Source organism: Cinclus cinclus, chromosome 10 (assembly GCF_963662255.1).
Source record: "Cinclus cinclus chromosome 10, bCinCin1.1, whole genome shotgun sequence".
NCBI lineage: Eukaryota > Metazoa > Chordata > Aves > Passeriformes > Cinclidae > Cinclus > Cinclus cinclus.
In genome coordinates this window covers 16,091,156-16,118,841 of record NC_085055.1, presented here as the reverse complement: position 1 = coordinate 16,118,841, position 27,686 = coordinate 16,091,156, and the positions used below count along the sequence as shown (strand labels likewise).

General features: G+C 38.1%; 1 protein-coding gene across 5 annotated transcripts in view; it reads left to right on the top strand.

The window, feature by feature from the left end:
- AGFG1 (ArfGAP with FG repeats 1) overlaps positions 1-27,686 on the top strand; it is a 36,200-nt gene that overhangs the window by 1,672 nt on the left and 6,842 nt on the right. For 2 of the 5 annotated variants that reach the window (XM_062499131.1, XM_062499130.1), the window contains exons 2-8: positions 7,342-7,435; positions 18,047-18,162; positions 18,615-18,777; positions 19,763-19,919; positions 25,531-25,650; positions 26,273-26,344; positions 27,306-27,515. In XM_062499131.1, the coding sequence (XP_062355115.1) occupies positions 7,342-7,435; positions 18,047-18,162; positions 18,615-18,777; positions 19,763-19,919; positions 25,531-25,650; positions 26,273-26,344; positions 27,306-27,515 (932 nt within the window). The remainder of the gene's footprint in view (positions 1-7,341; positions 7,436-18,046; positions 18,163-18,614; positions 18,778-19,762; positions 19,920-25,530; positions 25,651-26,272; positions 26,345-27,305; positions 27,516-27,686) is intronic. The other 3 variants (XM_062499133.1, XM_062499132.1, XM_062499134.1) reach the window with 2 other exon arrangements.

Genomic DNA, 27,686 nt, shown 5'->3' with positions numbered 1-27,686 from the left:
ACATGCCACTCAGTCAGCCAGCTCTGGCTATTGTTTGCTCTCTTAGCAAACTTATTTGTGCTGGCACGTGAAACTATTTTAAGCCACTGCATTGAGCTTTTTTAATGGTTGCACATGTTCTTACTGGGTTAAACTGACAGCATGATAAAGCTGCACCATGAGAGTGTGTGTCTTTATTTTTCAGGCTTCTTAGCCTTAATAGACAAATATATTGTGAATGCTGCTGAGATGCTTAGTGTGGATTCAGAAGAGTCTGTTCCTTTTATCTGTTGGCTGGGAGGTATGGACTGCTAAAGTGCATAGTCCAATTTAGAGCACCCAAAAGGATGTACAGCCAGCTCATAAGCAGGGGACAGCTGCTACTTGGTGTTCAGTTGACCATCATTTGGTTATTACCATGCTTAAAGGAGGAGGACTATATGCATGGTTAAGGTACTGGTATTCCAATAAAATCACAATTTTCATTCTGAATAGGCAGTGTTTTTGTCTTGCTGTAAAAAAGCAACCACAAACATGTTTGGTTCTTAGAGCTGGTAACACCTACACTTACAGCTGTGACTTAAGAGGACTTAAAGCTTCTCTCTAAAATAAATTTGGACTCATTATTTCTTGTCAACTTGGAAAAACTTCCATAAACTGTGTGCAGGATCATATGCATTGGTTAACACCTAGCCAGTGGGATGTTTTTGTTAGTGATGAGACTTGGTGTAGGTCATGTCTGTTTCATAACTAGAAACTTATTTTTAACACTTCTGTCAGAACAGTTCTTTGAACAACTTGTTTATTTCCAAATGCATATCACTGTAGAATTCCACAGTGTAGGAAAATTACTTGGGAACAAACCACATAATAGCAAATAGAAAAGTACTGCTGCTTCTGTAGTTCTTAATGGCTGGTTGCGTTCTGCCTCATGGCACTTGCTTTACTGTAAGGCTTTAATAATCTTAGTATTTTATCTTGTGTATTTGCTATGTGAATGACTTGCACTGCTTCTTGTTTTAATTATTTTTCCTAATCTGGTACAGGAAGTATTCTTGGAGTCAAGTAGACTAGCTTTTTTCATGCGTGAAGTGCCCAATGCAAGATTAAAATACTAGTTGATTAAAGTCTCCTTCTGAAAGGTTTCTCGATTAATTAAAAGTGATTACTAACATCCATATTGTCTTAAATAGTCATGTTATTCTAGATACAGTTAACTCTAAACTCTTTAAAACTACAGTATAACTTTTTTTACTCGCTTTCTGAAGTGTTTATTCATTGTCCTGGCAATGACTGTCTGTTCACATCCGAAGTCTTAATTCTGGATCCATCCTGAATTTCACTTATTTCATGTGCATCAAAAAAGTGATGTTATGAATTACTAGATTTAGCTTTGAAAACCTACTATTCCCTCTACTAGCATGTTCATATGGTGCTAAGAACAATGACAGAACTAGTGGCTTTGCTAAAAATATCTGTTTCTGACTTAAAGGTGAGTCCTGTCAAGTCAGAAGTGTGAATGACAGGAAGTTTTTTTCCATAGCACCTGGGGTTTAAATGATCAGATCAGGTTTACCACAGCAGAAGTTCTGCCATGCAAAATGGTTCATGCAGGAGAAATTTTATGCACGGTGATGCGAATTTGCTTCCTCTTAAAATATTTCGCTTGTCCCATGTTTAAATGCTTTATGTGGGCAAAAGAAGTGTGCTAGCATCACACAAGGTAATTCAACTTTTTGTTGTATGAGAATGTAGGGTATATGGAACTATCCACACAGTCCTTTCTGCGGGAGGAGATGCTCTGGAGGAGCAGTGTGCTCAGGTCAAGGATTACAGTCATACACCACAGGAAGATTTCTCTGTATTACGGCAAACTCGCATCTCGGGAAATGTTGGCAGGGAGATTATTTTGGTTTGACAGAAGTCCTTTGATTCAAAGGATTATGTTGGTAGCTATGACTGTTGTTTTCCTGGATGCTCCCATGTGGCCTGCTGACAGTGACATCCTTCCCTTTGTCTTATCAAATGCCTCTCTGCCTTGTATCTCAGCTGTCTGTGCATCTCTGCTTTCAAGCGCTTCTGCAGCACTTGCAGTCAGCCTGCTCCCAGCTTTGATAAAAAGAACATGTTTTTCAGTTCACCTATGGAAAATACCCTTTTTAAGAGTCCACTTGCACATGTTTTGTATTATATAATTTTTTAATTTAATCTTGACTCTTTTTTGTGTCTGCTGATGTGATAATTAAGGCTTTCTCTCACTGCCCTCTTAACTCCCTCCCAACTTACTTAGTCTCTTGTTCAGCAACAAGGAATATTTAGAACATAATAGAAACTTTGAGAAATGCTAGAGCTCTTTTATGCTATTTTTTTACAACTGTTGGCCACCTTTGGCTGTGTATGATGCTCCTAGTTGAAATTTTAAATTCAAAATTTTCATGGGTAGGGGACTTCTGTATCAGCCAGGTAGAAGTATTTGATAGCAGATAATTAGTAACAAACTATAACATCTCTGTGCAATGGGGATGAGTTATTGCTCTTTCCCTAGAGGATGTTTAGCAGAAATTAAAATACTGTAAATAAACAGTGATAGTGATTGTGTTAGCATGATTTTTCAGTCCTTTTTTTCTTTTGGTGCGTGTTTGGAAAATGACTCCATGTGTTGGTGTCTCTGTGTGTGTATATAAGGGTATTTTCTGTGTTACTGTATTTCTTGTTTTCAGTTGCAAGGCAGGAGAGCAAAGGGACTGTCTCTATACCACAGTGAACACTGTGCAGTTCAGAAAGAATGTTGGGATATTTTTTAAGAAAAAAAACCAAAATTAACCTTAACTCTGCTTCAAAATGTGTGTGAGTTGTCTGTTATTAAAAATAAATGAGCTTGTGAGATGGTGGAGGGTCTCCAGGGAGGCCTACAAGTAGCAGGAATGGCCAGTGCTGCTTATATTCTTTTTTGCTAATTGCAGTAGCACAGAAATAATAATGAATGCTGTGACTTTGGCTTTTCTTGTGCTTGTTTTCTGGGCACCTGGAGATGTGGTGTGCTCTATGATGGCTTGGTATTTGACTTGCCTCATTAACTTCCTGCTTTTTAGAGGATCAGATTTTGCTGGCTTAGACTTGAGATGGTGTTAAAATCTGATCCAGGGGACATAAGCAATGTTGAGCAGTCATCTGCCCACCATTCCTCCCACGAAAGGGACCCTCTCTTCTGCCAGAGCTCACTCTTTACTTTTTTCTCCCCTCCCGGCTCTGGCCTTTGCAGATGGCTGCTCTGCCAACAATCACAAGTTCAATTATAATTTGCTGCTAAATTATGTTAGTAACAAACATCCACTGCTTGTTGACTGTGTTTTGAATGTTTAATGTTTCAGTTGCCAGACCACAGAATCCTGTGTCAGTGGCCTTAAAGCTTCCTTTGTTTGTGAGAGCACCAGTTTAACAATGCCCTCTGGAGAACAGAGGTCTCATGTTCTCTGAAGCTGCCCCTATGCTAAGATGCGATTCAGTGAGGGTCAGTGGAGGAGAGTCTTTGGGCTGGAAGCTCTGGTCACAGTGCTCTTCCACAGAAATAATCATTGCTGAGCGTGAAGAAGTTGCCAGTGATGAGTGGGATCTCTGTGTGGGATGTTCTAGCTGTGGTGTGCTGGATAAGTGCAGATGGCAGAATTGTCTTACTCTGTCATCTTTCCCCAGGGCCTCTTGGGAGGAGAGAGCTGCAGTCTGGTTTAAGTGCTGAGGTTTGGTCGCTGCCTTCCCCGGGAGCTCTGTTGCAGGGAGGGGAGTAACTGGTACCTCTGCACAGGGGCAGGTTGTAAATACTTGTTCAGGGTCAATTTAAATTTAGGTATGGATAACTTGCACTAAGGGACTGTAATCCATTCTGTGCCCTGTTAAATAGGGAGTACTGTAAAGCATTAGAACTGGTGAAACACTTGTCAAATACAAGAAAATAAACATTTTTCCTATGAAAAGGGAGGTTTATTAATTCCTCATAAGAGATAATTGCACTTGGCTGTCTACCAGTAAGCTTCCCCCATATGTAGATGAGCTGTTTGTGAATCATTTGGATCATGAAATAATCTCTCTAGGTAAGGAAGGGTTGGTCCTTGAATCCTGTTTCAAAAATCTCACAACTGCTCTGTTCTAGGGAAATTCCAGGCAATTCATGGATATTAGTTAGAAATCATAAAAAATAGAATTTGCTGTTCTAATGGTAGAACGAAAGCAGTTTATCTAAGGAACATAATGCATATGTTTGGGCTGTGTTGGTGTGCAGCTTCTTGTCTTGAATTCCTTGTTCTGGGCTGATTTCTGAGGCTGCTTTGGCATAAGAGGAAGCTTTACAGGTTCCCTGCATCCATTGCCATATTCAGTGGACATAAATACTTGAATGTATTGCAGCTTTATAGTTTACTTTAGATTATGGCTTTTAAAGTTTTGTTAAGATTTTCCAGTCCTCCTAGACCACTGATGTGGTGCTGTGCTCTCTTTCATCCTGCCAGATATCTGACACCTCTGTGTGGTGATCTGATCTTTAGGGGGGATGTCTTTCTTCTTTTAGCAGGATGGTGTAAGAGAAGTGTGAATTAGTCTTATCCCATGTGGATATAATGTGTATATCAGGAAACCTTATAAAACCTTATATATCTGAAGTCTTCACTGGAGAGAGAGGCATGGAGGACATCTCTGGTGAGATTTAACGAAATCTTATCTAGGCCTCAATCACATTTAATATTGCTGTTTAATAGAGCTGAAGATACTGAAGATATCAGTGCTTGCTGATGTAAATGCTCTGAAGAGCCCTGGTAGATCAGTGTAGAGAAGGTGCATCTTAAAGAACTTGTGCAGTGCCCTGAGATTGCAAACACAGGTACAACAGAGCACTGAAGCTGTACTTACTGCAAAAGGGAATTTCCAGCAGGAGCTAATGGGAAAGTTGAGATACACTGCCTGTGCTGAGAAACATGTGAATGTGTTAGTGAATAGCTCTGGCTTTTAAATAGTCATTAAATAGTTTACAACTGCCTAACTGTGCTGCTGTTGTAATTACTAGGAGGAGAGTAAAATTGAACAGACTAGGGCAGACAGAACTGCTATTATACTTACTGTAAAAGCAAGGGACAGTAATTGTCCTATAACATTTGATGGAATCAGGTCTGTGTGAAATGCCAGGTGGATGCCAACTTTGTTTCTATGCTATCACTTAGTATGTGATGCTACAGGTGCCATTTAGTGAAATGTAATTACTTGCATGCACAGACCAAGGTGGTGTTTCTTTTAAATCCCAAAAATAAGCAAAATCTAATCCTAGCACCAGCTCTGAGACAATGAATTTTAACTGCATAGAACTCCTACAGATTTGCTTTAAATTGCATCATCTTAAAACGACTACTTAGTTTAAAAAGTCTTAGCTAATACTATAGCATTTTAATAAATGTAATTTATTTGGGATGTAGATGATACAGCTAAATGAAAGATTTTAAATTGGTAACTTTAATTAACCAAGAAATTTAAATATTTTGAGGGAAGATATTTTAATTAACTGTCTTAAAACCCTCTCTCAGTGAAACTTCTTACCTTGTTAAGGTGCTGAACTATGGAGTCCAATGTCAGCTGCTCCAATTTCAAAAATTTGCTCAAGCACATTGTGTTCTTTAAAACTCATTTTCATATGCCTGTAGATCTGTAAATGACCCCTGCTTTTAAGGTGCTCAAAATCACTGCATTTCTTAGGAAAATACAATTAGTTGTTTATCTATGTGTTAATGCAAGAGTGATTATCTCAAATTTGTTTTCTCATGAAACTTAGGCTAAAATGTTACTGCTTAGTGTTCTAACCTGTATTCAACTTCTGATTAAAAATGTGGAGATATTTTAACACGGGATCAGAATTGTCTTACAGGTACACTTGAATTTAGGTGTGAAGGTGAATTTGCAAAATAAACGCACAACAGTATTTTTCCCAGAAGACTTACTTGAAAACTTGAAGTGCTAAAATTTTTCTGTCAAAGTTGAATATAATGTTAATATTTGGAATATCACATTTTTTATCATGTGCTATTCTGATGGATAACGATTTAATTTGTAGTTAATGTTCTTGGGATAATCACGGAGTTTAAAGAAAACAACTGTTCATGCTGAATCAGATGTCAGTGTTGTTTTGGTTTTTTTAATTCCTAAAAGTAATCTGAACCAGATTTAGAATTATAAGTGTAGGGACAAATACAAGCAATACAGCTGTCAGTTGATTTTCTTAGTGATTTGTTAGGCCCATATTGCATCCCTGGAAAGCTTTTTGTGTGCTTTGATATCTCACGGTTAATTATATATTAGTTGTTTTTAAGATACTATTTCAGAAATCCAGGTCTGATTTACCTGAGTGTTAAACTTGCCCATGGTTTTGCCTGAGTGTCTCCACTGCTTGGCACATGTGGGATGGAATGTTCTTGCATCCATTGGGCAAAGCACAGCTTGGGTTTGATTGGAAGTGTTTGTGGGCAAAAGCAGTAGTTAGCATGTATTTAAAGAAGGAGTTTGAAAAGAAAGCCAGCTTTTTCTTACCCTAGTGCTGTTGCTCAGCAGGTTTTCTCTGTGCTTGCAGGTTGTGACTGAACTGGGTTTGGCAATGTCAAGGCTATGGCAGCACAAGTGCCTGGTGTTCTGCTGGCCCTGCTGCAGCAGCCTGGCGTGGATGTGAGAGACTCGTGCCAGTCTGGGCTTAAGGCAGAGTGCTCACATTTGGAGCTGTGGCATTAGCAGTGCTTTATCTCATTTTTTGTCTTTTTGCTTTTGCTGTGGTTACTTACGTAGTGTTCAGGAAGAGGAGTAAGCCCCTGTGAGTGCAGGAGTAAACTAGAAAAGTAAAGAAGTAAACTAGAAAAAGATAGTGTAAGGAAACAAGAAATGTGGGTTAAAGCAAGAGAAAAAGACTGAGCTGGGCAGTTTAGCTTGAAGAAATCTGCTTATTGCATAGAAGTTATAATAAGAGATCAAAATGAGGAAGGAGCTGGAGGGAAAGGAAACTGCAACCAAGGAACCCGAGAGTGAGACACAAAAGGTAGAGGCAAGGGTGAAACAAAATGGGATTTAAAAAACAAGTCTAATATTTTTTTTTCTTAAATTTGCATAGAAAGTGTCAGAGTGACTTTGCATGAGCTATTGAGAATATTGGTCTTCCCTGAAGTTGTTATTCTGCTTTGTATACTGTTACTTTGAGAAAAGCTTGCACAGCCTTAGGTTGTATGGCAGTACCACAAATGTGTGGCTCCTGATTTTAAAACTGACTGACTTCTTGCTGTAGTGTTAAACGTGCTTGTATGATGACAAATTTCCCAAACGCTGAATACTTCTTGCTTCTTTCAGGCGGGGCTTGAATCCACCCCACAGAGTGAAGTCGATTTCAATGACTACATTCACACAACAGGAAATAGAATTTCTGCAGAAACATGGAAATGAAGTAAGTATTATTTGGAGAATAAAGTGGGTTTGGCACTTTAATACTAAAGTTGAAAACACTACTTAAAGAAAACTTAGGGGTTTTTGTTGTTTTTTTTTTTTTTTGCAAAAGCTAGACAGAAGTCTTTTGAAGCCAACATTATTTGAAATGAGGCTTCTGAAGAGCTTGTTTCATTGGGTAGCAGATCATCATAATGTTATTGTCCAACCCAGACAGTCCACATTAACATGATCAGTATTTCTGAATTGGGTTTCCTTTTGATTTTGCATAAGGCAATATGCAGCCATCTTTATTTTTTTTTTCCTGTAAGTTCAGAACTTGAAGCTGACTGCAGCAGTATTTCCTGAAAGAGTGTACTGTGACAAAAATAAATACAAAAATACAGCTTGTAGTTGTATTGGTTCACACTTGGTGTCAGAAAGTCTTCTAGTAGTTTTAATAGCCTCTCTACTTAATAAAAGTATATCCATGTTGAGTGTTATTGAAAGAGGAAGGAAAGGGAGAAATTATCTGGTGAGTGGTTTGTGGCAGTTTTGAAAAGGAGAAATTCTAGCATACTGATTTTTGTTCTTTTTAATAGAAATGAAAAGCTGAGGTAAATGTTGGATTGGCCCTGTGGGAATACACAGAGCACTTAAGCCCTGGATGTAGCTATTGCCGACTTCAGTTTGAGGGTGAAGTTTTTGTTTTAATACCATGCTGTAGCCTTGAGGATTTTAGAGGCAGATTTTGCCTCTGTTCAAACTAGATAAGGTGCTGCTTCACACTGATTGCATCTGTATCCCGTTTAGTAGAATTATTGATTGTAGGCCAGGGAGTCTTTTATTAGTGTGGTTTTGTGAAGCTTTGTGGGGATAAATCCCATCATTCAGTAAAATGCTGATACTTAACTTTCTTAAAGTTGGTTCATTCATAACTGTCAGGTTGAAGAATGAAAACAGAAGTAGTAATTTCTTTTTCTGCCTTGGTAAATATGCATTATTTGTTGAAATGACTGTTGGTGGATAATTCCTCTAGACAGAGCTAGAACAAGGCCTGAACTCTCCTAGACTTCATAAAATACTGTTGATGACTTAGATTGGTTGGGTTTTTAAAATGTAGAGCATTGCATATGTGTGTGCATATGTGTAGAGCATATTGCTGACTTTCTGCATAGGGAAATGTAATAAAGAATCTTCTGTGGATTCACATAGAGCGTGCTGGACACTCTTTCCATAAGATTAGATTGTAAACTCCAGCTTTGCTTTAAGCTTCACAAAGTGTGAAGGAGAACATGTGTTTGTAGCTCCCTCCCTGTATATGTTTTAATTTAATTTTTGCTGAACTTGCAGTGTCTGGAGAGTGCTATGGGTTTGTTTTCACTGATCTGGAAACTTAAGCGGTCCCTTCTCAACCGATTAGTGTGGTTGTCCTTCTCATTATAGCCATGACTAATCTGCTAATCATAATGATTTAGTTGATACATAATTTATTATTGACATGAAAAAGAATTTGCATATCTCTGCAGTGCTATTCTGTTTCAAAAGTGGGGGTCTTTGCTCAATACTTACTACTTTATATTACTTATAGTACTACAATTAAAGAGTTGTAATGATTTAAATGAGCTGCCTCATAAATGAAGATGTCCTTCTGAGTTTAGTTGTACGCTGTTGATGATTACTTTAATTCTTAAGTAGAACTGAATAGACATTTGTAAGTGCCTGCAATAGATTTAGAGTGCTCAAATATTGAACAGAAATGATTATTGCTTTAAACACTTTTATAAGTTTAAAACCTAGTTAAACATGTTTTCACTGTGTTGTACTTTATATTGCGTAGTTAAATAGGCATTTTGCTTTCTCTTGTTGGTGTTGGACTTTGGAATACTTATCTGCAGATAAGATAATGTACTGGACAGAGGAAATTCATCTGACCTCACAAAAAACATTTTTTTGCTTAGCTTGCTGTTCAGTGTAGGAGGCTCTTGTGTGTATAGGAAGAAAGGAAATTTCATAAAATAAGACTTTTCAAACATGGAATTATCCAGTGTTGTAATATCAACAATTAAAACAATTATACAGTGGTACAGATAAAAAGAAGCTCAACTTTTTTGGCATTCTATCATGTTTAACTTCCAGGTTTTTGTAACCTTTAAAATACTTTAATTCCAATTTTTTGTTCTAGTCTTTCTCCAACATGGCCAAGGCCTCTGTGATAACCTTTCTTGCTTCCAGATGAGTAGATCGTGGTTGTACAATAGGGGTCTTGTTCTGTATACAAATAAAATAGCAAGAAAACTTCCATGAGATAAAGTAGTTAAGGTATTGAGTTGCTCTTAGAGGAAGTAGTTTTCCACTCTCCTTCAAAGGGTATTTATGAGGTCAGTGTTTTGTGTGAGGTTGAAGTCCTTTAAAAAACCCAGACAACAGACAAAAAAAAACCAACAAAAACCAACCACTCAACCAAACAAATTAAAAAACGCAAAACACTTCCTAATATTTAAAAATGCCAACTTTTCTCCCGTTGTTGTAAATGATCCTCTTTGTGGCACACATGGGTAAAATATTCGGTTTCAAAGAGGTTTCTGCAAAGCAGCTGCTTCAGGGAGAGATTATTCAGAGCAGCTCTTCCTTAGGTGAGACACTATCTTCTTCCTGTATATACACGTTCTAAGAAATGTCTTTCTGGCACAGGTAGCTTGAATGCTACTTTTTTACTGCTCAATCAGAGTTTTACATCCTTATACTGTATTAGAAGACACCTGTATTGTGGTGTTGCTTAATCAACTGGAGGTATAAACAGCTGTCCAGATGCCAGTTTTGCTAATGCTGAGATTAGGTCACTGCAGCAAGAATGGAGTCATCTTCCAGCTGACATTCCTCAAGTGCCTTCTGAAATCCTTGTGAAGGATAAAGGCAGTTCTGACTCTGCTGGGTAGGGTTTTTCATCTCCTTGCTCTCCTCATGAAGAGCAGTGTGAGGTATTTTCACAATTTCTTGTTAGGAATAACGGGGAGAGCACTATGGAGATGTCTGAATACTCATCCTCAAATGACGGTAGCACTGATTTGGCCTCTGATTCAGTTGTGCAGTGGTAGTAGGAAGTGAACTCGCTGTTTGAAGAAAGTGGAGGTGGTGCTAATCTCCTGTTGCCATCATAGCTGTGAATATTTATTCAGAAACTTCCCCTAAGATAAAGAATAGTATTATGAACTGGTTACAGAGTTAGTTTTTCTCCTGCCTTTTTGAAAAATGACAGGTATTTTATAACCTTCCCAGATAACCCATTCTAATACACATGTTGTTGAAGAAAAATATCTTGATGGTCTTGTATTTAGAAAATCTCTATATAATTTAGAAAATTAGAAAATCTCTGTTACTGTGGGGCAAAGACCATGTTTACCTGAGCTAATGAGTAGAATACAGGAAGGTATGCTCAGTTGCTTGGAGTTATTTTAATAGTGCTGAATTTTGGTTTGGTGCCAATTTTTCCTGACTCTCAATAGCACCTGTGCAAGTCTCTGCTTCCTGCACTCTTGCAGAACTGGCAGCAGTCTGAGTCTGGTGCAGAGCTGGTGTTAGGCCAAACCAGAATGCTTCCCTAGAATCTCCTTCAGTGTGGAATGTGGCCTAGAAACCCTGGAGTGGAAGGAGCAGTCCTAAGCTGGAGCTGATGAGTGCTGACAGCACGAGCTGTGCAGTCAGGTGTCCTTGGAGTACATTGCTGGTTCTGCTAATACGGTACAGAGATACATGAGCTGATTGTGTGTAGAACAATGTCTTTGTTAGCAGATTTACTGGCTTGACTCTGCTTATGAAACCATGATAACTTCTGGACCCAAAGTGCCTGTGAAATCAGTACTCTGGCAGTATAAAATTCTTTTAACCTACAGAGATTTAATGAATAATATTGACATCAGAAGTGCAGAATTACTAAACAAAGCTATAACTTGCTTACATAAAGAAATCATTTCCAAATCTTTCTTCCTGTAGGGTGTTACGTTTTGGAACATAGTTTTGTTGTGTGGTAATGTGCAGTTCTTCTCGCACTGTCAGCATTACATTTGGTGCATAACTGGGGATATTTTATTGGCAGGGAAGGGGAGAAGAAGAAATCTAATTTGGCAAGGTATTATCTTGTTAGAGCTTTTTAAACTAGACTGACACATGTAATCTTCCTATGCAGTAGTATGTCTGGGTCTCAAGAAGTGTTGTAGGTCAAGTGGTGCTTTTTCCTAGCTGAAGTGCAGCTTCTATCGCCAGGAGGATGTGTCCTGTGTGTCCTGTGAGAGCTGCTTCTTACTTTGCTGCCTTCACCACATACAAGAGCAGGAGGCTTAATGAGCAAGAACTTAAAACTCTGCTGGCCTGACTGAATTTTTATTCTTCCTAACTAGCACAACTATGCTAACAGGAGTTTTTGAAGTTTGGTGGCTCAACGTGTTGTGTAAGCAGGAGGCCTTTGCCTCTCCTATATCCGCCTTCCCACACACACTGTAGATCTCTATCAGTGAAATAGTTATGACATGGCAAACCTTTATTTGGTAGTTGAAATACATATAGCACTGGAATGGAAATAACTGAAATCTCATTCTCGGTGTTTCTGCAAAATTTGATGGACAATGCTGATTCTTTTCTTAATTAGCAGTTTTTTAGTGGGCCTGTTCTTCCCCACTTGCCCAACTCTGTAAAAACACACAAGGGAAAAAACATGTCAACAAAGCTAAAATCAAAACAAAAGCTAAATTTTTGTGGAAAACAGGTAAATGGATTTTTCTTTTAGTCTTTGAGCCCTGCTTGGAACTCCTGAAAGTATGAAATGTTACTGTTTTAAACCAGAAACCTTTTGGATTAACTTTTTGTGATGTGCCAGATGTGCACTGAATGGGATGTGTTCTTTGTTGCTTTCTGTCAAAGCTGAAAACAAAGGTACTTTCTCAAAGTGTCGAACTAGAAATGTAAATAGTGTATGGACAACCTAATGTATGGTAAATATAATTACTCTGGGAAAAACAGTTCTCCTTCAGATGAAGTGCTGTGAGGGCAGTTCCAGGGAAACCAATGGTATGAAGAGAAATATAGGTAAAGGCTTTGTTTTAACATACAATATACACTTGGCCCAATTTCTTCTTTCAATGATATATTTAAGTTACAGCAGTTCACAGTTTCTGCATTGCTACCTCCTGGGTTTTTATCTAGGTCAGGGTGAGTAGGTTGGTGCTGGTTGTGATTCTCTTTCCCTCTTTACTTCATGCTGTACTTGCTGATCTAATTCTGAACGTCCCAGTATCTGGTTGCCAAGTGTCTAATGACAATCCCTTGTAGGACTGGAGCTTGTTGGCAGAGGACAGGTGCTATCCTTCCCAAAGCAGTTGTAAAGGGATGCTTAAGAACTTTCAAATTCCGTAAAGACAGCTGCTGAATCTTATCTACTTATTGTTACCTGACAAGATAAAACTTTGCTTTGTCTTGGCTTTTGCAGCTCCCAGAGTGTAGTAGGGGCAAAACTTCAAAGTATTGCTTCTGTCAACCCTTGAACAAAAGTAGACTTTCAAATGCTGCATATGCTTAGTCATTCTGACTTCAGTGCTGTCCTTTTTTTTCCCTGCTCCATTGGTGAACCAGTGGGACATGGACTAATTATACTTTTCAGGGACAGTGGACAATGATTACGGGTTGTTGGATTTGCTCCACTGTTTCTAGGGGCTTCCACATAACTCGAATGTTTACTCTTGGCTCCAGCTTGTCAGGCTCTTCTCTAAGCGGAGCATTTTGTTTGATAGAGCTGTGGTTATCAAAAGGAGGAGTATAGCAAAGCTTTTGGTGAATAAACAGAGCTTTTGAGCAAAGGCTTATTTGTGCTGCTGTTGCAGAAAGAACTATTAATATTAAATGGCTGAACCAGAGTATTCCCAAGGAGATGGTGCAGTGTAGAAGGATTTCAGAAAGCCACAGAGTTTTTAGCCCGATACCTTAATAGTAGTGCTGTGTAATTGGGAGTTGGGATGATGCTTCATATATTATCTGTAAAAGCAAAAAATGAGTAATTCTGTTAAAATGGGGCTGAAGATGTGTCATACAACTTGAGCAGTAGCATTTTCTGAATGAGGTCTGAGAGTGTGATTTATATATGGAGCAGTTAGAGGGGTGGTTTGAAATACATGTTCCTTGGGATATCAAATTCAAATTTCTCAAAACATACATTTTCAAAATAACCAAAAATTGAGAACAATTACTTCCTTGGATTCTTTTTCAGGTAATGAATTTGTGTTAAATAAGAAGAAAGCTATGTTTAGTAGAGCAACTGCTTGCTTAAGGCTTGGGTGTGTGCAGGTTTACATTTCCTTTAATGCCTTTTTGCAGTTCCTCCTTGCTCCCATGTCCTGCAAGTAATGCCCTGCAAGAGTCAGCACATGCTGTGGATAACTGTGCTGAATAACTGTGAGAGTAACTGTGCTGTTCAGGTATCCTGCCTGGGCAGCTGTCTGGCCAGACAGAACATAGCACTGAAGCTTAGGAGGAAGTGTTGGCAACTAAAGTTACCAGTCTGATTTTTCTATACTTGTGCTGTTTTTGTTTTATTTTTGTTTTGTTTGTTTGTTTTTTGTTTGGTTGGGGATTTTTTGGTTTTTTTGGTTGGTTTTTTGGGGTGTTGTGTTCCTTTTTCTTTTTCCTGCTGTTGTAATAGATCTTTTGGTATATGTCCAATTCAGGTGCTGAATTAATGGGGAGTAATCAGGGTACCAAAGGTATAAATGCTGAGTAATTATTCCCCACCACAAACAGCAAGTTGTATGGAATAAGTTTCCCTGATATTTATCACAACAGTAACTTTTAATATTTTTAATAGCTCTGAAACAAAAAATGTGATGGCCCGATCAGTAAAAATAAAGCAAAATTTAAAATTTCTTGTAGTAAACTTTTTTTGCATGAGATTCAGGACTGTTGGTGACTTCAAGAAAACACAGTTAGATAATGTGAATTCTGTCTCTGACAACAGTATTTTTTAAATTTTAGTTTTCAGTTTTTATCTTGTGGTATTGCACAGCTCTCTGCCTTTTTGTATTTCTTTAGATGGCTGAAAATTGTGTTTTGTGGCTCACTTGAAGCATAATCAATGCAGTGTTGTGGATCCCTGTCAAGTCAGATGATAGTAGCAGAAGTATAGCTAGTAGAGCACACAGGCCACCAGCAAACAAGGGAAGACAATGGGCCTTTTATTGGGCTTGGAATGCCTGCTTGGAACGACTGCTGACGTTCAAAGCATTGTGTGCTACTTCAGACAGAAATGTGTGCCTTTTCATGGTTTCTGGTGTGCTTCTAAAGCTTTGTAAAATATGGCTTTCTAAAGGACTTAAGCAGAATTGTGTAGGTTGGAGAAAACCTATAAGATCATCAAGCCCAGCTGTAGTAGGAAGACAGAACAGCCTTTTTTGGCATAAGCATGGTCTGAAATGCCCTTATGAGGATGTGATTTACCCTTCATATTCCAGTCATGTTGTACACCCACTTAGTCTTATGGTTCCTTTCCATCATTCCCACTATCCAAATCCAAACTACTCTTATCTGTTGTGGGTGTCTGGTTTTGGTTTAAGATTTCTTTATATTTAAGAACTTTTAAGAAATTGTACTTTCTCTGATAACTTTAGGTAAAGAAATTTAGGTGAAATTTGATTTGTATCCTGATGTGGTAAATGTTATACACTGCATTTGTACAGCTCCTGCAGTCAGACTCTGGTACAATGAGAACATCTTGCTGAAGTGTGGGTGACTAAGTAGGTTCTTTGGCTTGGTGGTTGTCCATTAGTAAAACTGGTAGTAAAATTGGTTGAGCATTTAGTAAAACTGTTCTCTGTGCTACCAGCAACAGAAGAACACAGAGTGCCTGGCAGTTTGTTTAAATTAATTACAGTAGTGACTTAAGGCATATTTCGCTTGCTACTTCCTTTTGTGGTTAGATATTTAGAAGGAATTAGTTGCTCTAGGAAACACTTTTGGAAGCCTGCTTTCTGAAGGTTTGCAAAAATTGCAATGCAATGGCAAGAGCTGAATCCTTTAAGAAGCTTGCATCATTTTAAACTAACAGGTGTTTGTTCAGCAGAGTCCTCCTTCATTCCTGTTTGCATATTCATAGAACTGTGTCTACTGTAGCTCTGTAGCTGGTAATGTTCTAAAGTCACACAGCACCTTGTTTTCTGAGTCCTCACAGAAATCACCTGTAGTGGTTACGATGGAGCTCTGGTGGGGGTTTTTGGTTTGGATTATTTGTTGTTGGGGGATTATGTTTGTTTTGGTGGTTTTTTTTGTTTTTTTTTTGTTTTTTTTTGTTTTTTTTTTTTTTTTTTTTTTTTTTTTTGTTGTTGTTTTCTTTCCCCTTCACTCCAAATGCTGAGGCACTTCAGGGTGAAAATGAAGCAGAAAGCTGGGAGGGAGAAACATGAAAAACTGGGTTGTAGTTTGTTGCTGTGGGTTGATCTCCTTCAGGTTTCAAGGTACCAGTGACATGGTAATTGTGATGAGTTTCTTTGATCTAACTTGTTTTGGGTGGCAGGAGAAGGAGCAGTAATTGGATGGTCTGATATGGGTGGGGAAGCAGCCCTCCCATGTCATTTGCTGGCACATCTCAGGCTGGATGCAAACTGATCGTGGTAGAGCTCCAAGTGTTACAGTGCTGGGTGCAGAATGAAGTAGGGGCTGTTGTAACATTTGTCTTTCTTCTTGTCTGAAATTAAGCACTATTTTTCTTCAGTATTTCCTGATGTTCTTTTCAATATTGAAGTTGGGATTGGGAGGGGACTGTGTGGATTTGAACACCACCAACTCCTGCTGCTAGAGATTCTGTAAATAGCCACAAGCAGGACTTGTCTTCCTCCTAGCAATCATATGACTGCTGCTTGTATAGTTATACTCACAAATCTAAGTATGGAAATACTACTGCTGGCTCATCTCAGACTATTCACTGCAAGTTTACAGCTACATACATAAATATTCTGACTTTATATGTTTTGTCACCAAAAAGTAGTGAAAGGTTGGTACTGTTAAAACAGTGATTCTTCATATTAGCCTTTACTTTAAAACAGATTTGTAACTTTTTTGACTGACTTCGTCTTCTAAGTTTGTATGAACAAATATTAAACACATCTATTAAGCTTCATTTTATCTATTACTGTACTGTAAGTGACTTTAATTTTGAGAACTCAAATCAGAGTGTTGAACTTGACCCTTTTGTGGAGTACAATTGCAGAATGAATGAAGAATTGCTGAGTTTATTTGAGGTAGGATCTACTGATCTTACCTCTAAATTAGCTATATAAACAGTAATTTAAAAATATCTTTTGATTATTAGATCCATTTCCTGTTGTTTGTCTCTATCCAGTAGATGGTAATAATGCTGGTAATAAGGATTGTTAGGTGTTGAATATACAGTCGGGCTATTTAGAACTGAAACATCAAGTATGAAATACCTAGTTAGGATGTCTGCCTAATCTCTCCAATCCTGAGTAATCTTTGAAATTGCCTATAAGATTTATAATGTTTGCCAACTAGTTGGGGAAGATGCTGAAGTGAGAACATTACAGCTTTTACTTTGATTTGCCAACTTTCAGAGCAACCAGTTTTGCAGCTCTTGGTTGTTAGAACCTGTGCTTCTCTTGAAGGTCACTGGGGACAACATTGAAAACCTGACATTTGCAGGGATAGAGGGCATGTTTGTAGTAGGCATGCAAGAGGGATGGTCAGGGCTATTTCAGAAAGGGTGTGGGAAGAAAGGATATGCATCATAAAAACAAAGGTTTTTTGACTCTGCTTCTCTGGAAGAAACCTGTTCTAAAAGGGAACTGTGATTTTTGAGGGCAGCTAATGTTTGGTGTTACTGTTTGGATGCATATGCAGGCTACTTGCAGAATCATCTGAAGGACTTGAATTATTTTAAGTTAAAAATCCTACTCTTGTTTAGTTTTGAAAACACCTTTCCTCTTGTTTTGCTCAGGAATTGAAGCTTGAACATACTGAGAATTTTACAAGTGGTTCAATTTTTGCTCACTCACAACTAGATTAGAAAACGAAATTGGAGCAAGAGTATTTTTACCCCTTATCTCATACCATCACTCAAATGTATATGGTATTGTAGAAACTGCATCACAGTAACAGAGGTTATTGGAAAAACAGTACTTGTATTCAAATAGTAATTAAATGTGTAAATACTGAACCTTGGATCCTTTAAAATCTATGATTTGAGGCTTAGGGGGCATATGGAATCTGTTGAAACAGTTTAAGGCATGAAGTACAGTAAGGGAATGTGTAGAATTAGGTTAAGGAGAAGAATTTGAAAGATTACAAGTAGAAATCAGGTGGTTTGCATTTCATGAGTACATTCTACAAATATTTTGTAAAAGGAGTGTTGGATTGTGAAATTGGATGCTGGGATCTGCTTGCCCTGCTGTGACATGCAACTTTAGGTATTTCGACAGGTACATGGTGTACCAGTCAGTTGTTATAGCAGCTCAGTCTGGAATATAAACTATACAGCCACACATTTAAATGATTTAATGTATTAACAGTAGGAAACTTAAATAGGTTTTAAGGTATTTTCTCTGATCAATCTGTGTTGTGTTTTTTTTTTTTTTTAATTAAGGTGTGCAAACAGATTTGGCTAGGCCTATTTGATGATAGATCATCAGCAATTCCAGACTTCAGGGATCCACAGAAAGTAAAGGAATTTCTACAGGAAAAATATGAAAAGAAAAGATGGTAAGTTACCTTTACTATTACAGAGATTGTCCCTATGATGAGAAGTGAAGATTTGGAGTGTGCTTTCACACTAGATTATACAGCTTTGTAAAGTGGAATGATTTATGAATTTTATTTAGAGCTGCTATAGGAGCTTGTTGATGGAACAGACGGGCTTAAGAAGATGTCAACAACAGCATGAAGTTTTGCAGATTATTATTTCCCATCCTATTTATTAGTATAGGAAAGACATGTTTTGTATTGAGTAAGTGCTAAAAATATTGATGACATTAAATTCTAGTCAATTAAAAATCTCTGGCATATTTAAAGAATGGGTACTTTACAAACTACTGATAGAATCTATTGCTGGATTGGGGTTTTGGTAGCAAAGCTAAGATCTGCCAGTTCTCAGCCTCAGATTTATGAAATTCTCATGTGAAACTTGTAAAAACCATTGCTCTTCTTGAATGTAGGTATGTTCCTCCAGAGCAAGCAAAGGTGGTGGCATCAGTCCATGCATCCATATCGGGGTCTTCTGCCAGTAGTACAAGCAGCACACCTGAGGTGAAGCCACTGAAATCTCTCTTGGGAGAAGCTGCACCCGCACTGCACTTAAATAAGGGCACACCTAGCCAAGTGAGTAATGACTGCTGAGGAGCAGAGAACTGTTCTGCAGTCCTTGTTACTCTTTCAGTAGCACAAAAATCCTTGCAATAACAACTGCTGTGATCTGTAGGAACTAATATGATCACTGTATTTTGTGTATTTTACTGAAGTACCAACATGTTTGCAGATTAGGTACTAAATGAAGTTGGTTTCTATTGACCAAATTGATTTTTCAGTGGTTTTTTTGAGTAAGCAGAGTTTTCCAGTGTGATGGGATTGTCTTTTGCATAAATACCTCTAAAGTTTGGACCTGATGTGTTATATTTTCATCTTTGTTTTTTCTCTTTGAAAATAAGAAAATTACTGATGCTGTTAACCATGAGATTAGTAGTGAATATGTAGATGAAAACATGTCATATTTATTATTGCTTCCTATGCATTCTGAAACTGTCTTAAGTGGCTTTCTAGGGGTGTCTGTATGCTGCAATATAAAGTCAAACAACTCTGTTCTTAGAATTTTGGAGGGAAGACTGAAAACTGCCATCAGGATACAGGCGACTGTTGAATGGACCTTTTTCAACTCAAACAGTAGAAAATTGCTACTTCAAGCCTAGCTATGAAATTATTCAATTGTTTTCCTCTTATATTGAATTCCAAAGATTTTTTCAGAATGTAGTGAATAACTATTTTCCATTTGGTAAAATTCAGTTTTATTGCTTGTATTTGTACAGCATTTGCAGTTTCAAATACAAAATCTGAAGTTGCTAATGATACATCACTACTATATTCTTCTGGGTGTTATTAAACTGTGTAAATCTCCTGCAGAGTTCCTTGTTAAATGCCAGAGTAGTAGCATAAATTAGGAGGAGGGGGTGTGCTACATACAGCATCTTAAACTTCAGGAATAAATCTCTTGTTAAAGAAATAAGTTTAGTCGAACCATCTCATATTTTGTAAATGTCACTTTAGTAAAATATCACCTTTTTGTACTAGCTAATGGAAGTCTTGTTTGTAGTCTCCTGTTGTAGTTCGATCTCAAGGACAGCAGCAACAAGAAAAGAAACAATTTGACCTCCTCAGTGACCTTGGCTCAGATATCTTTGCTGCTGCTCCTCCTCAGTCCACTGCTACAGCGAATTTTGCTAATTTTGCACACTTCAACAGTCATACAGGTAGGTATTTGGACCACTGTATCTCTTCTAAATGTGCAAGCTGTAGTTTTGACTTTTAATGGCTTTTGACTAAACTTCATGAGGTGTATGTAATCTGTGCCTTAGGAATGTTGCATTGCTCAGGATTTCTTTCAGGTCTTTATAAAGAAAGGTTGAAGACGTAAAGACTGACAATTCTGCTTTTGGAAGTGGGAGTTTCTATAGCTATTTCCTAGGATATGTATGATTACACTGTTTCTGCCTACTACTAAACTTCAGGTTCCTTTGGGGGAGAGAGTGAGAGGATGAGTAACAAAATGTCGGGAGAAGCAGATACTAGACCTTCAGGTTTCTTTCTGAGAATTATTAGGAAGAGCATTCATGAAGAGCAAGCAGATATGGAGACTTTAAAGGAGTTCAAGTGCATTGGTAAAAACTGCTAGTTTGTCAAAAGAAAAACCAAGGCTTGCCCAGTTTAAAGAGTGATCTTCTCTTTTGTGTGTGTGTCTGTTTGAAAGCTGAGTGTTGTCCATGCGGGAAGTATTCTGTAGTTTCAGGAGGAATAAGCAAGTCTTGAGTATATGTATTGACTGAGGAAAGGGGGGATAGGCCTTGAATTCTTAGAGGATGACTTCAGTAAAATATATTGAACCCTCAGGGTTGTTGGTTTTTTTTTTTTCAGCCAAAGACGGAGAGAGCCATGGAAGTGAATCTTAAAGACAAAGTCGGTTCTGTAGTCACTGAAGTTTGTTGTTGCTAGCTTGCCTTGTAGCTGTGGGAAAGTACCTTTGCCTGCCTGGTCTGAATGGGCTTTTCATCTAGTTGTTCTGAGAGAAACTGTGATGCTGCTAAGCCACCCAGAATAAGAGATTTCTTGTAAATCAGTCCCGAAATTGTTAACAGCTATGATAAAGTGTCATGGATGGGACTTACAGCTCACACCTGAGGAACCGAGCAAAATACCAAGAATTTATCCAAATTAATGTTGTGAAGTAAATGGCTGAATTCAGTAACACTGCAACAGCAGTTGTTATTATGTGTATTCTGTAAAATCCTTATAATTAGATTTCATGTTAAACATCATTTTGGAGGCATGTTTAACTGGGAGAACTTGTGCTGACTGGCCAATGCTGTAGTGTTACTGAGAGGGCTGCAGATGATTAGTTCTTTCTAATAATTTCTTTCCAATTTTGTTGCTGAATGATTCTTTATTTATATACACTTAATTGTTCTTAGTGCTTTTTAGGAGATGAAAATTCCATTAAAACAGTATTTCTATACTGTGTTCCAAATCTAGATAAAATTCCACTGCATCTCTGCTGGGTAATTTTTAAAAGGATAAAAAGCTATAGGAACACTCCAGAATAAATAAAATCTGAGGAGAGAGTTTGTTAATTTCTGGTCACAAACTAACCATTGTGGTCATTCCCATGACTTCTTACCATAAGTTTTAGAGCCCAAAGCAGTTTTAGGGTTAGTAAATCAGTTTCTAAAAGACAGAAATCTGATTCTGAGTGTATGATAGCTGAACGTGTATTGCAGACTTGTTACTTGCTGGTGTTTTTTGACTTGCTGTAGTAAAATGCTTGTAAAGCTTGTCTTGTATGCAGTAAGTACAGGGCAGTGTTAGCGAAATGAATAACAAAATGTTACAGACTCTTCCTTTGGAGGGTTGATCAGTCTGCCAGCTTTGGCAAAAATGAGTTTGAAATGCTCATTAAGGAGCTGTATAAACATGTAATTTTTGTTAGCAATTACACACTGCAGTGGAGGATGGGAGAATTTGCACTTAGTTCAGCACTACTTTCTCAAAGTTTATGGTCTGGTGTTCTTGTTTTAGGGCTTGGTTTTAGCTGTGTGTGTAACGGATGAACTTTTTTCCTTTCCTGTATAAAATACTAACTAAAGAAATCACTGAAGAGATCAGCAAACTTAAGATCCTTCAGTAAAACTTACTGAGTGCAGCAGCTGATAGGAAAATATTAACAAACTTGGGCTGTAATCTGTGAAGTGTAGGTGTAAATCTCAAAAATTATGCAGGAACTGCAATTTGTGATATATTTCTGCTTTCCAAGTTCTTTAATGTATTAAGCTGGTTCAAGATATTGTTGCTTATTGAAGGGGAAACATGCTGACCTTATGTTTACTGCCTGTATTTAATTTACAAAGTTTTGTAATTTCTGCAGAGTCGAGATTTTGAGGATGGTAATGACTGTTTTGTCTGTAGTTTATAGATTGGTAATAGCAATAAGGATCAACATTTTTGGCACATAGATTTCTTATAAACTAGTGGAATAGATGACCTGCACAAAAGATTTTACCAAGGTGCAGTGACACAGCACAACTCTTACTACAGATAACGTGGGAGAAGAGGCTTTATCTAGAAAAAGCAAAACAGTATGAGAATTACTTTGTAGGGTTTTTACTTTAGATATATGTGGATTTTATTTTAGGTTTTTTTTCTGTTTTGCAGTTTCATGCCTTTATTGCATACCAGGTAGTGCAAACCTCACAGAAGAAACTGCAGAAGTTATAGGAGCAGCTGGCATTGTCATGACTGGTGTTGTCATCCCTGGCTGTGACCAGCTGGCTTTTGTACTGCCTCATTGGTCTGCAGTGTCAAGAGCAGCTGTAAATCCATGGCAATCTGCAACCCCCTGCAGTTCCTGAACTTACTTTGGGTTGTTCTTGGGTTTTTGTGTGGAGAACTGAATTGTGGAATTGGCAATCTGCGTTCAGGTTCAGGAGAGTACAAGTCTTACCTGGTCTTTAACTTTGTGCCACATTTACAGAGGTTGAAACTTTACTGCATGAAATAAAGCAAGGTTAATATCAGAATACTCTGAAGAGGCTTTACAGCAACACTGTTTGAACATGGGCTCACTTGAAAGTCATCCTTTGTGTGTCAGCTGATGCAGTAAAATGAAGTGTTTTGTAATGTAATGCACTCCAGTTTTTAATTCGGACCCAGAAGATATTTAAGATTCTTGACCTCTTTGTGAGTGGTTGGTGTGAGTAGTTAAAATGAATTATCTCGCCCTTATTCTAGGGGTGACATTTGTGTACTTAATTCTCATTGGTCAACTAAATGTCAGTCTCTTGTCTGTCCAATTGATACATTAGCATCAATGTATCCTAATTCTGTCACTTCAGTTTTTAAAGTAAATTCTTAATCTAGTCTTGTTAAAAAGTTACTGGTTTAAAAACCAAAACAGCTCGTTTGGAATTTGGAGTTGGAGTCTGAAATGCTGTTTGAACTGATACAGAGAATACAATAGAAGTAATTTTTTCTATTTGTGCCAGCTTTTTGCACATTTCAAAGGTGAAAATAACTTTCCCAAGTTCTTGCTTTCACTTTGATGTTTTTTTTTTTCTCCTTGCTGATTCCAATACTGTGGTGGGTTGACTTGGCCTGGTTCCAGGTACCCACAGGGCTGTGTGTTCACTCTCCCATCAGCTGGGTTGGGAGAGAAGACAGAAAAGCTGATGAGTCAAGAGAAAGTAACTGAGCAAACCAGACTTGACTTAGTTTGACACTTAATAATAGAGTGGGTTAGTAGGAAAATAAAACCAAACCCACCTTCATCCCTTCTTGTGAGGTGTAATTTCACTCCTGACTATTTTAGCTGCTCCTCATGAGGGGGCTGGGAAATGGGCATTGCAGTTAAGTCAGAAGATTCCATCTCTGTTGCTAATTCTTCCTCCTGCTGTTCCCCTGCTCCATTGTGGGGTCCCTCCCCTACAGAGGGATATGGTCCTTCTCAGACTTCTTGGAACGTGTGAGCCCTTTCCATGGCTGTCATTTCCTTGAGAACTGCTCCAGCATGAGCCCTTTCAATGGGGTGCTGTCCTTCAGGCAGGGTCACGGCTCCTACCAGAAAACCTGCTCTGGTGGGTCCTCCTCTCCATTAGCCACAGCTCCTGCCAGGAACCTGCTCCAGCAGGGGCTTTCCATGAGCTCCAGCCTCCTCATGCCCTCCCTACCTGCTCCAACGTGGTTCTTCCACAGGCTGCAGTGTGAATGTGTTCCACCATGATCCTTCATGGGTTGCAGTGGGACAGCCTTCCTTACCATACTCTTCTCCATGGGCCTGGACCATGTCTCTCCCTCCCTCCCTCCCTCTCTTGCTTTTAGTTGACCTTTGTGTCTGCAGTGTTTTTTTTTCTTGCATTTTCCTAATTTCTCTCTGCCACAGCTGCTGCACACTGGTTTTTAATCTTTTTAAACACAGTGCCCAGCCAGCCACTGCTGGTGGGTTTAGCTTTGGGCAGTGGTGGGACAGTTTTGGAGCTGTGCAGCAATGGGGGCAGCTTCTGTTTTCTCCTCACAGGGAACACCCTGGCTGCTCCCTGCTGCTGAAACCATGCTCTGTAACCTAATGCTTGTGTACACAGTTTATTAAACGTGGTATTGAGTCCAGCCAGACCTCACCCTCTCTCCCAGTGTACTCTGGGAAGAAAAATGCAGGTATTTTATGTTAGCAGCATTGTGGAGCACAGTTTGTATTAAAATGTCCATTTAGTTTGTAAATCTATAGGACAGATGCTTTTGAATAGAAATTAAGTGAAATAATACAACTTTTAATTAGCACTGTCAGTCCATTAAGTTACAGTACTTCAACAATCAGCATAATTTACTCTCTTGGCATATACTTAATTTGAAAAATCTCTCCAGAATAAACAAATTCGAACCTAAAAATATAATGTGTTGCCATCTGTTATGCCAGAAGGTGTTTTGTGAGCTTTCTTTAGATATTAACTGAAGTTATCTTTATAAAAAGGTTTGGTTTGTGTTTGATTAAAAACATTTTTTCCTTTCTTGCTTGTAATAGAGTTTAAGGGCTTCTGTGGTGCTTACCAGTTAGGCATGCAGTTCCTGTTGAATCTATAGATGCTTGAATGTCCAGCTGGTCAAAATTAGATTAGTGTTAACTTCTATTTTCTCTTATAGTAAGGCACGAAAGGAAGGTGAGAACTGAAATTCTGTTTGAAATTTCCTTGGATTTTATTTTGTGAATACGCTCTAGTAATGCTATCTTCTTGCCATTGGTATTGATTTTCCATATTTCTGTACTCTGATTTAGTTTTTTTTAAAGACTGAATTTCCCAGTTAAATGAATTTATGAACCTAGCCAAAACTATTCAAGTTGTGCCGACCAAAATTCACATGAGGAAGAAGTACTTGTTATATGAGGAATTTGAATTGCCAGTATGTTATGAGAATACCTTCTAATTTTTATTCACAAAATAACGTTTGGTTGGCCCACAAGTTTTAGTGTTGGAAACTAGGTATTCTGTACTTTATGGCTGTGTTTTCTTGAGCAGCCAGCGCTGCAAGCACTTAGGGTTAAGCTGAAGTGGATTCCATTGGGTCATGCAGTTGTAAGTAGGAGCTTGTGTGAGAAGAACAGTAATAGCATGAACTGTGAACAGCTCTGTGAAGGGGATTTGTGAAAGCTTGTTCAAAGACAACTTTCAGTTGTAGGATAACATGTAATTCTTCATGTCAAAAGCAGCACATGGTAGGACATAACCCTTGGAGGCTGTCATGACCATGAATTCAGTTAATACGTCTGTTTTTGTGTTTATTTCCCATATCCATTAACATGTTTTGTTCCTTTGCGATTTACAGCGCAGAACTCTGCCAATGCAGGTTTTGCAAACTTTGATGCATTTGGACAGTCTAGTGGCTCGAGTAATTTTGGAGGTTTCCCCACAGCAAGTCAGTCTCCTTTTCAGCCCCAAAATACAGGTAGAACTCCTAGCACTTTTGATTAATACTTAATTGAAATAATCCTTACCTTTATGTTGGAAGGTATCGAAGTTGAGTTTTTCTTGCATCTGCCTGCTTTAATGCGATCAAGCCATCTGAAGCTCTGGGGAAACTCAAAATGAATTCCTTGTGTTTGGTGTTGATTTTTTTTTTCCCCTAACGCTACTCAGAAGTCTGATTTATGGCACTGTGTTTGTTAGCTCTACACCTGAAATAACTATGAACAGAATAAACTCTACTGCTTTTAATAAGTATTGAACTGACTCTTAAGAGAAGCACTTCAGTAGATCCAAAAGGATGTCACAGTACCAAATCAGTGTGTGTCTATGCATATGTACAGCATATGCACACACTTCAGTATGTATGACTTCATGTGTAGAGCCTATTGCTAAGATTTATTTTGCTTTCCTTTAATTTAATCATGCTTTAGAACTTCTGCTTGAGTTTACACTTGCTGTTTGTCTAGATCTTTGGCTGACTGACTTTCTTTTCCTTTTTTTTTTTTCTTTTGAGTGTGGTGTTGTTTTAAACTTTTTTTTTCAAATTTTCTTTCTCCCTTCTTATGTTAACTTTAACCCACACACAATTTCTGGCTGTCCAGCGTTCAGAACGCTTTCATCTAGCTGCAGTTTTGGTGAATTTACTTCAGCTTTTCCTCTCCAGGCTGTACACAGTAAGTTCCACGCAGTGGAAAACTCAGCTTGCTTCATTTTATGCCATTGTAGTATAGCACTTCCATTCCTACTGTTGCATATGTTTCAACTTGTTGCTTATGCTTTTAGAAAGTTGTGTTTCTGTTTTAGAAAGTTCTGTAGTATGAGTGGAATCATCAACCGTTATAAAATGTGATACACGTAAAGGAACAACTTCAAATTTAAATTTAAGTATGTGACCTGCCTAGATTAAATTGTGTGGACAATGGAGAGATGGAAACTCATGTGTTATACTTGATCTGAAGTTCAATTGTGTGGACCAATATCAGACTTCTAAAATTGATTTATGTATCTCTGATGTCAGTGGAGATTTGTTATAAAGGAGATGTGTTGTGTCTTTCCCCTAGCCTCTTTCCTGATTGGATGCAGTCTAAAACTCTTAAGAACAGAGGACCAAACTCTCTAAACCTGGGCATGAAATCATACAACTTTTGGACTTCCAGGCACTTTTTTTTTTGCTTAAGATGATGGCTGACATCTGAAATGACTAAACATTGAACCACTAAATAAATGCAAATAGTAGCTATTTGTTAGCATGTGGAAAAGAAATTAAGCTTTTGTATTTTGAATATTAAAGATTAAGATAAATACATCTTTTTCTAGGAAGCTTTGATTATTGCAATTGCTTTTAACAGCGAAGAATAGCATATAGTTTTCAGGATCAAAATACGACCGTGATTTAAAGTTTTGCTGTCTGGGGTGTTTATCCCTGATACGCAGTCCAAACAATATATTATAATTTTCCTCTGATGGCCCACTGAACTTTGAAGGAAATGGGAAAGGATCTTAAATGTGTAGGATGGGGTAGGCAGACACATTGCCTCACACAATGACAAAGGGAGGGTTATTGTGCCATCAGTTACAGTTGGAGAGACTTTCTAACTTTAGAGCATTGATCATGTTTAACTTAATTTGTTACAGGTGGAAGTGCTGGATCAGTGAATGCTAATTTTGCTCACTTTGATAACTTCCCCAAATCCTCCAGTGCTGATTTTGGATCCTTCAATGCTTCTCAGAGCAACGCCACAGCAACTGCAGCCAGTAAAGCTGCAGTGAATAAACTGAATCTTCAGTCAGCTGACAAATATGCAGCTCTTGCTAATTTAGATAATATCTTCAGTGCAGGGCAAGGTATTAAACTTTATTGTTTGCCATGGTTATTCTATATGTGTATGGTTACCACAAGGATGACTGTGCTTGTCAAAGTACTGTAACTGTACTTCAAAATTTCCCTTGTCTAAGTGATCAGAGTTCTGTGTCAATGTACCCTTAATGTGCAAGATGTAAGTTTTAAGACATTGT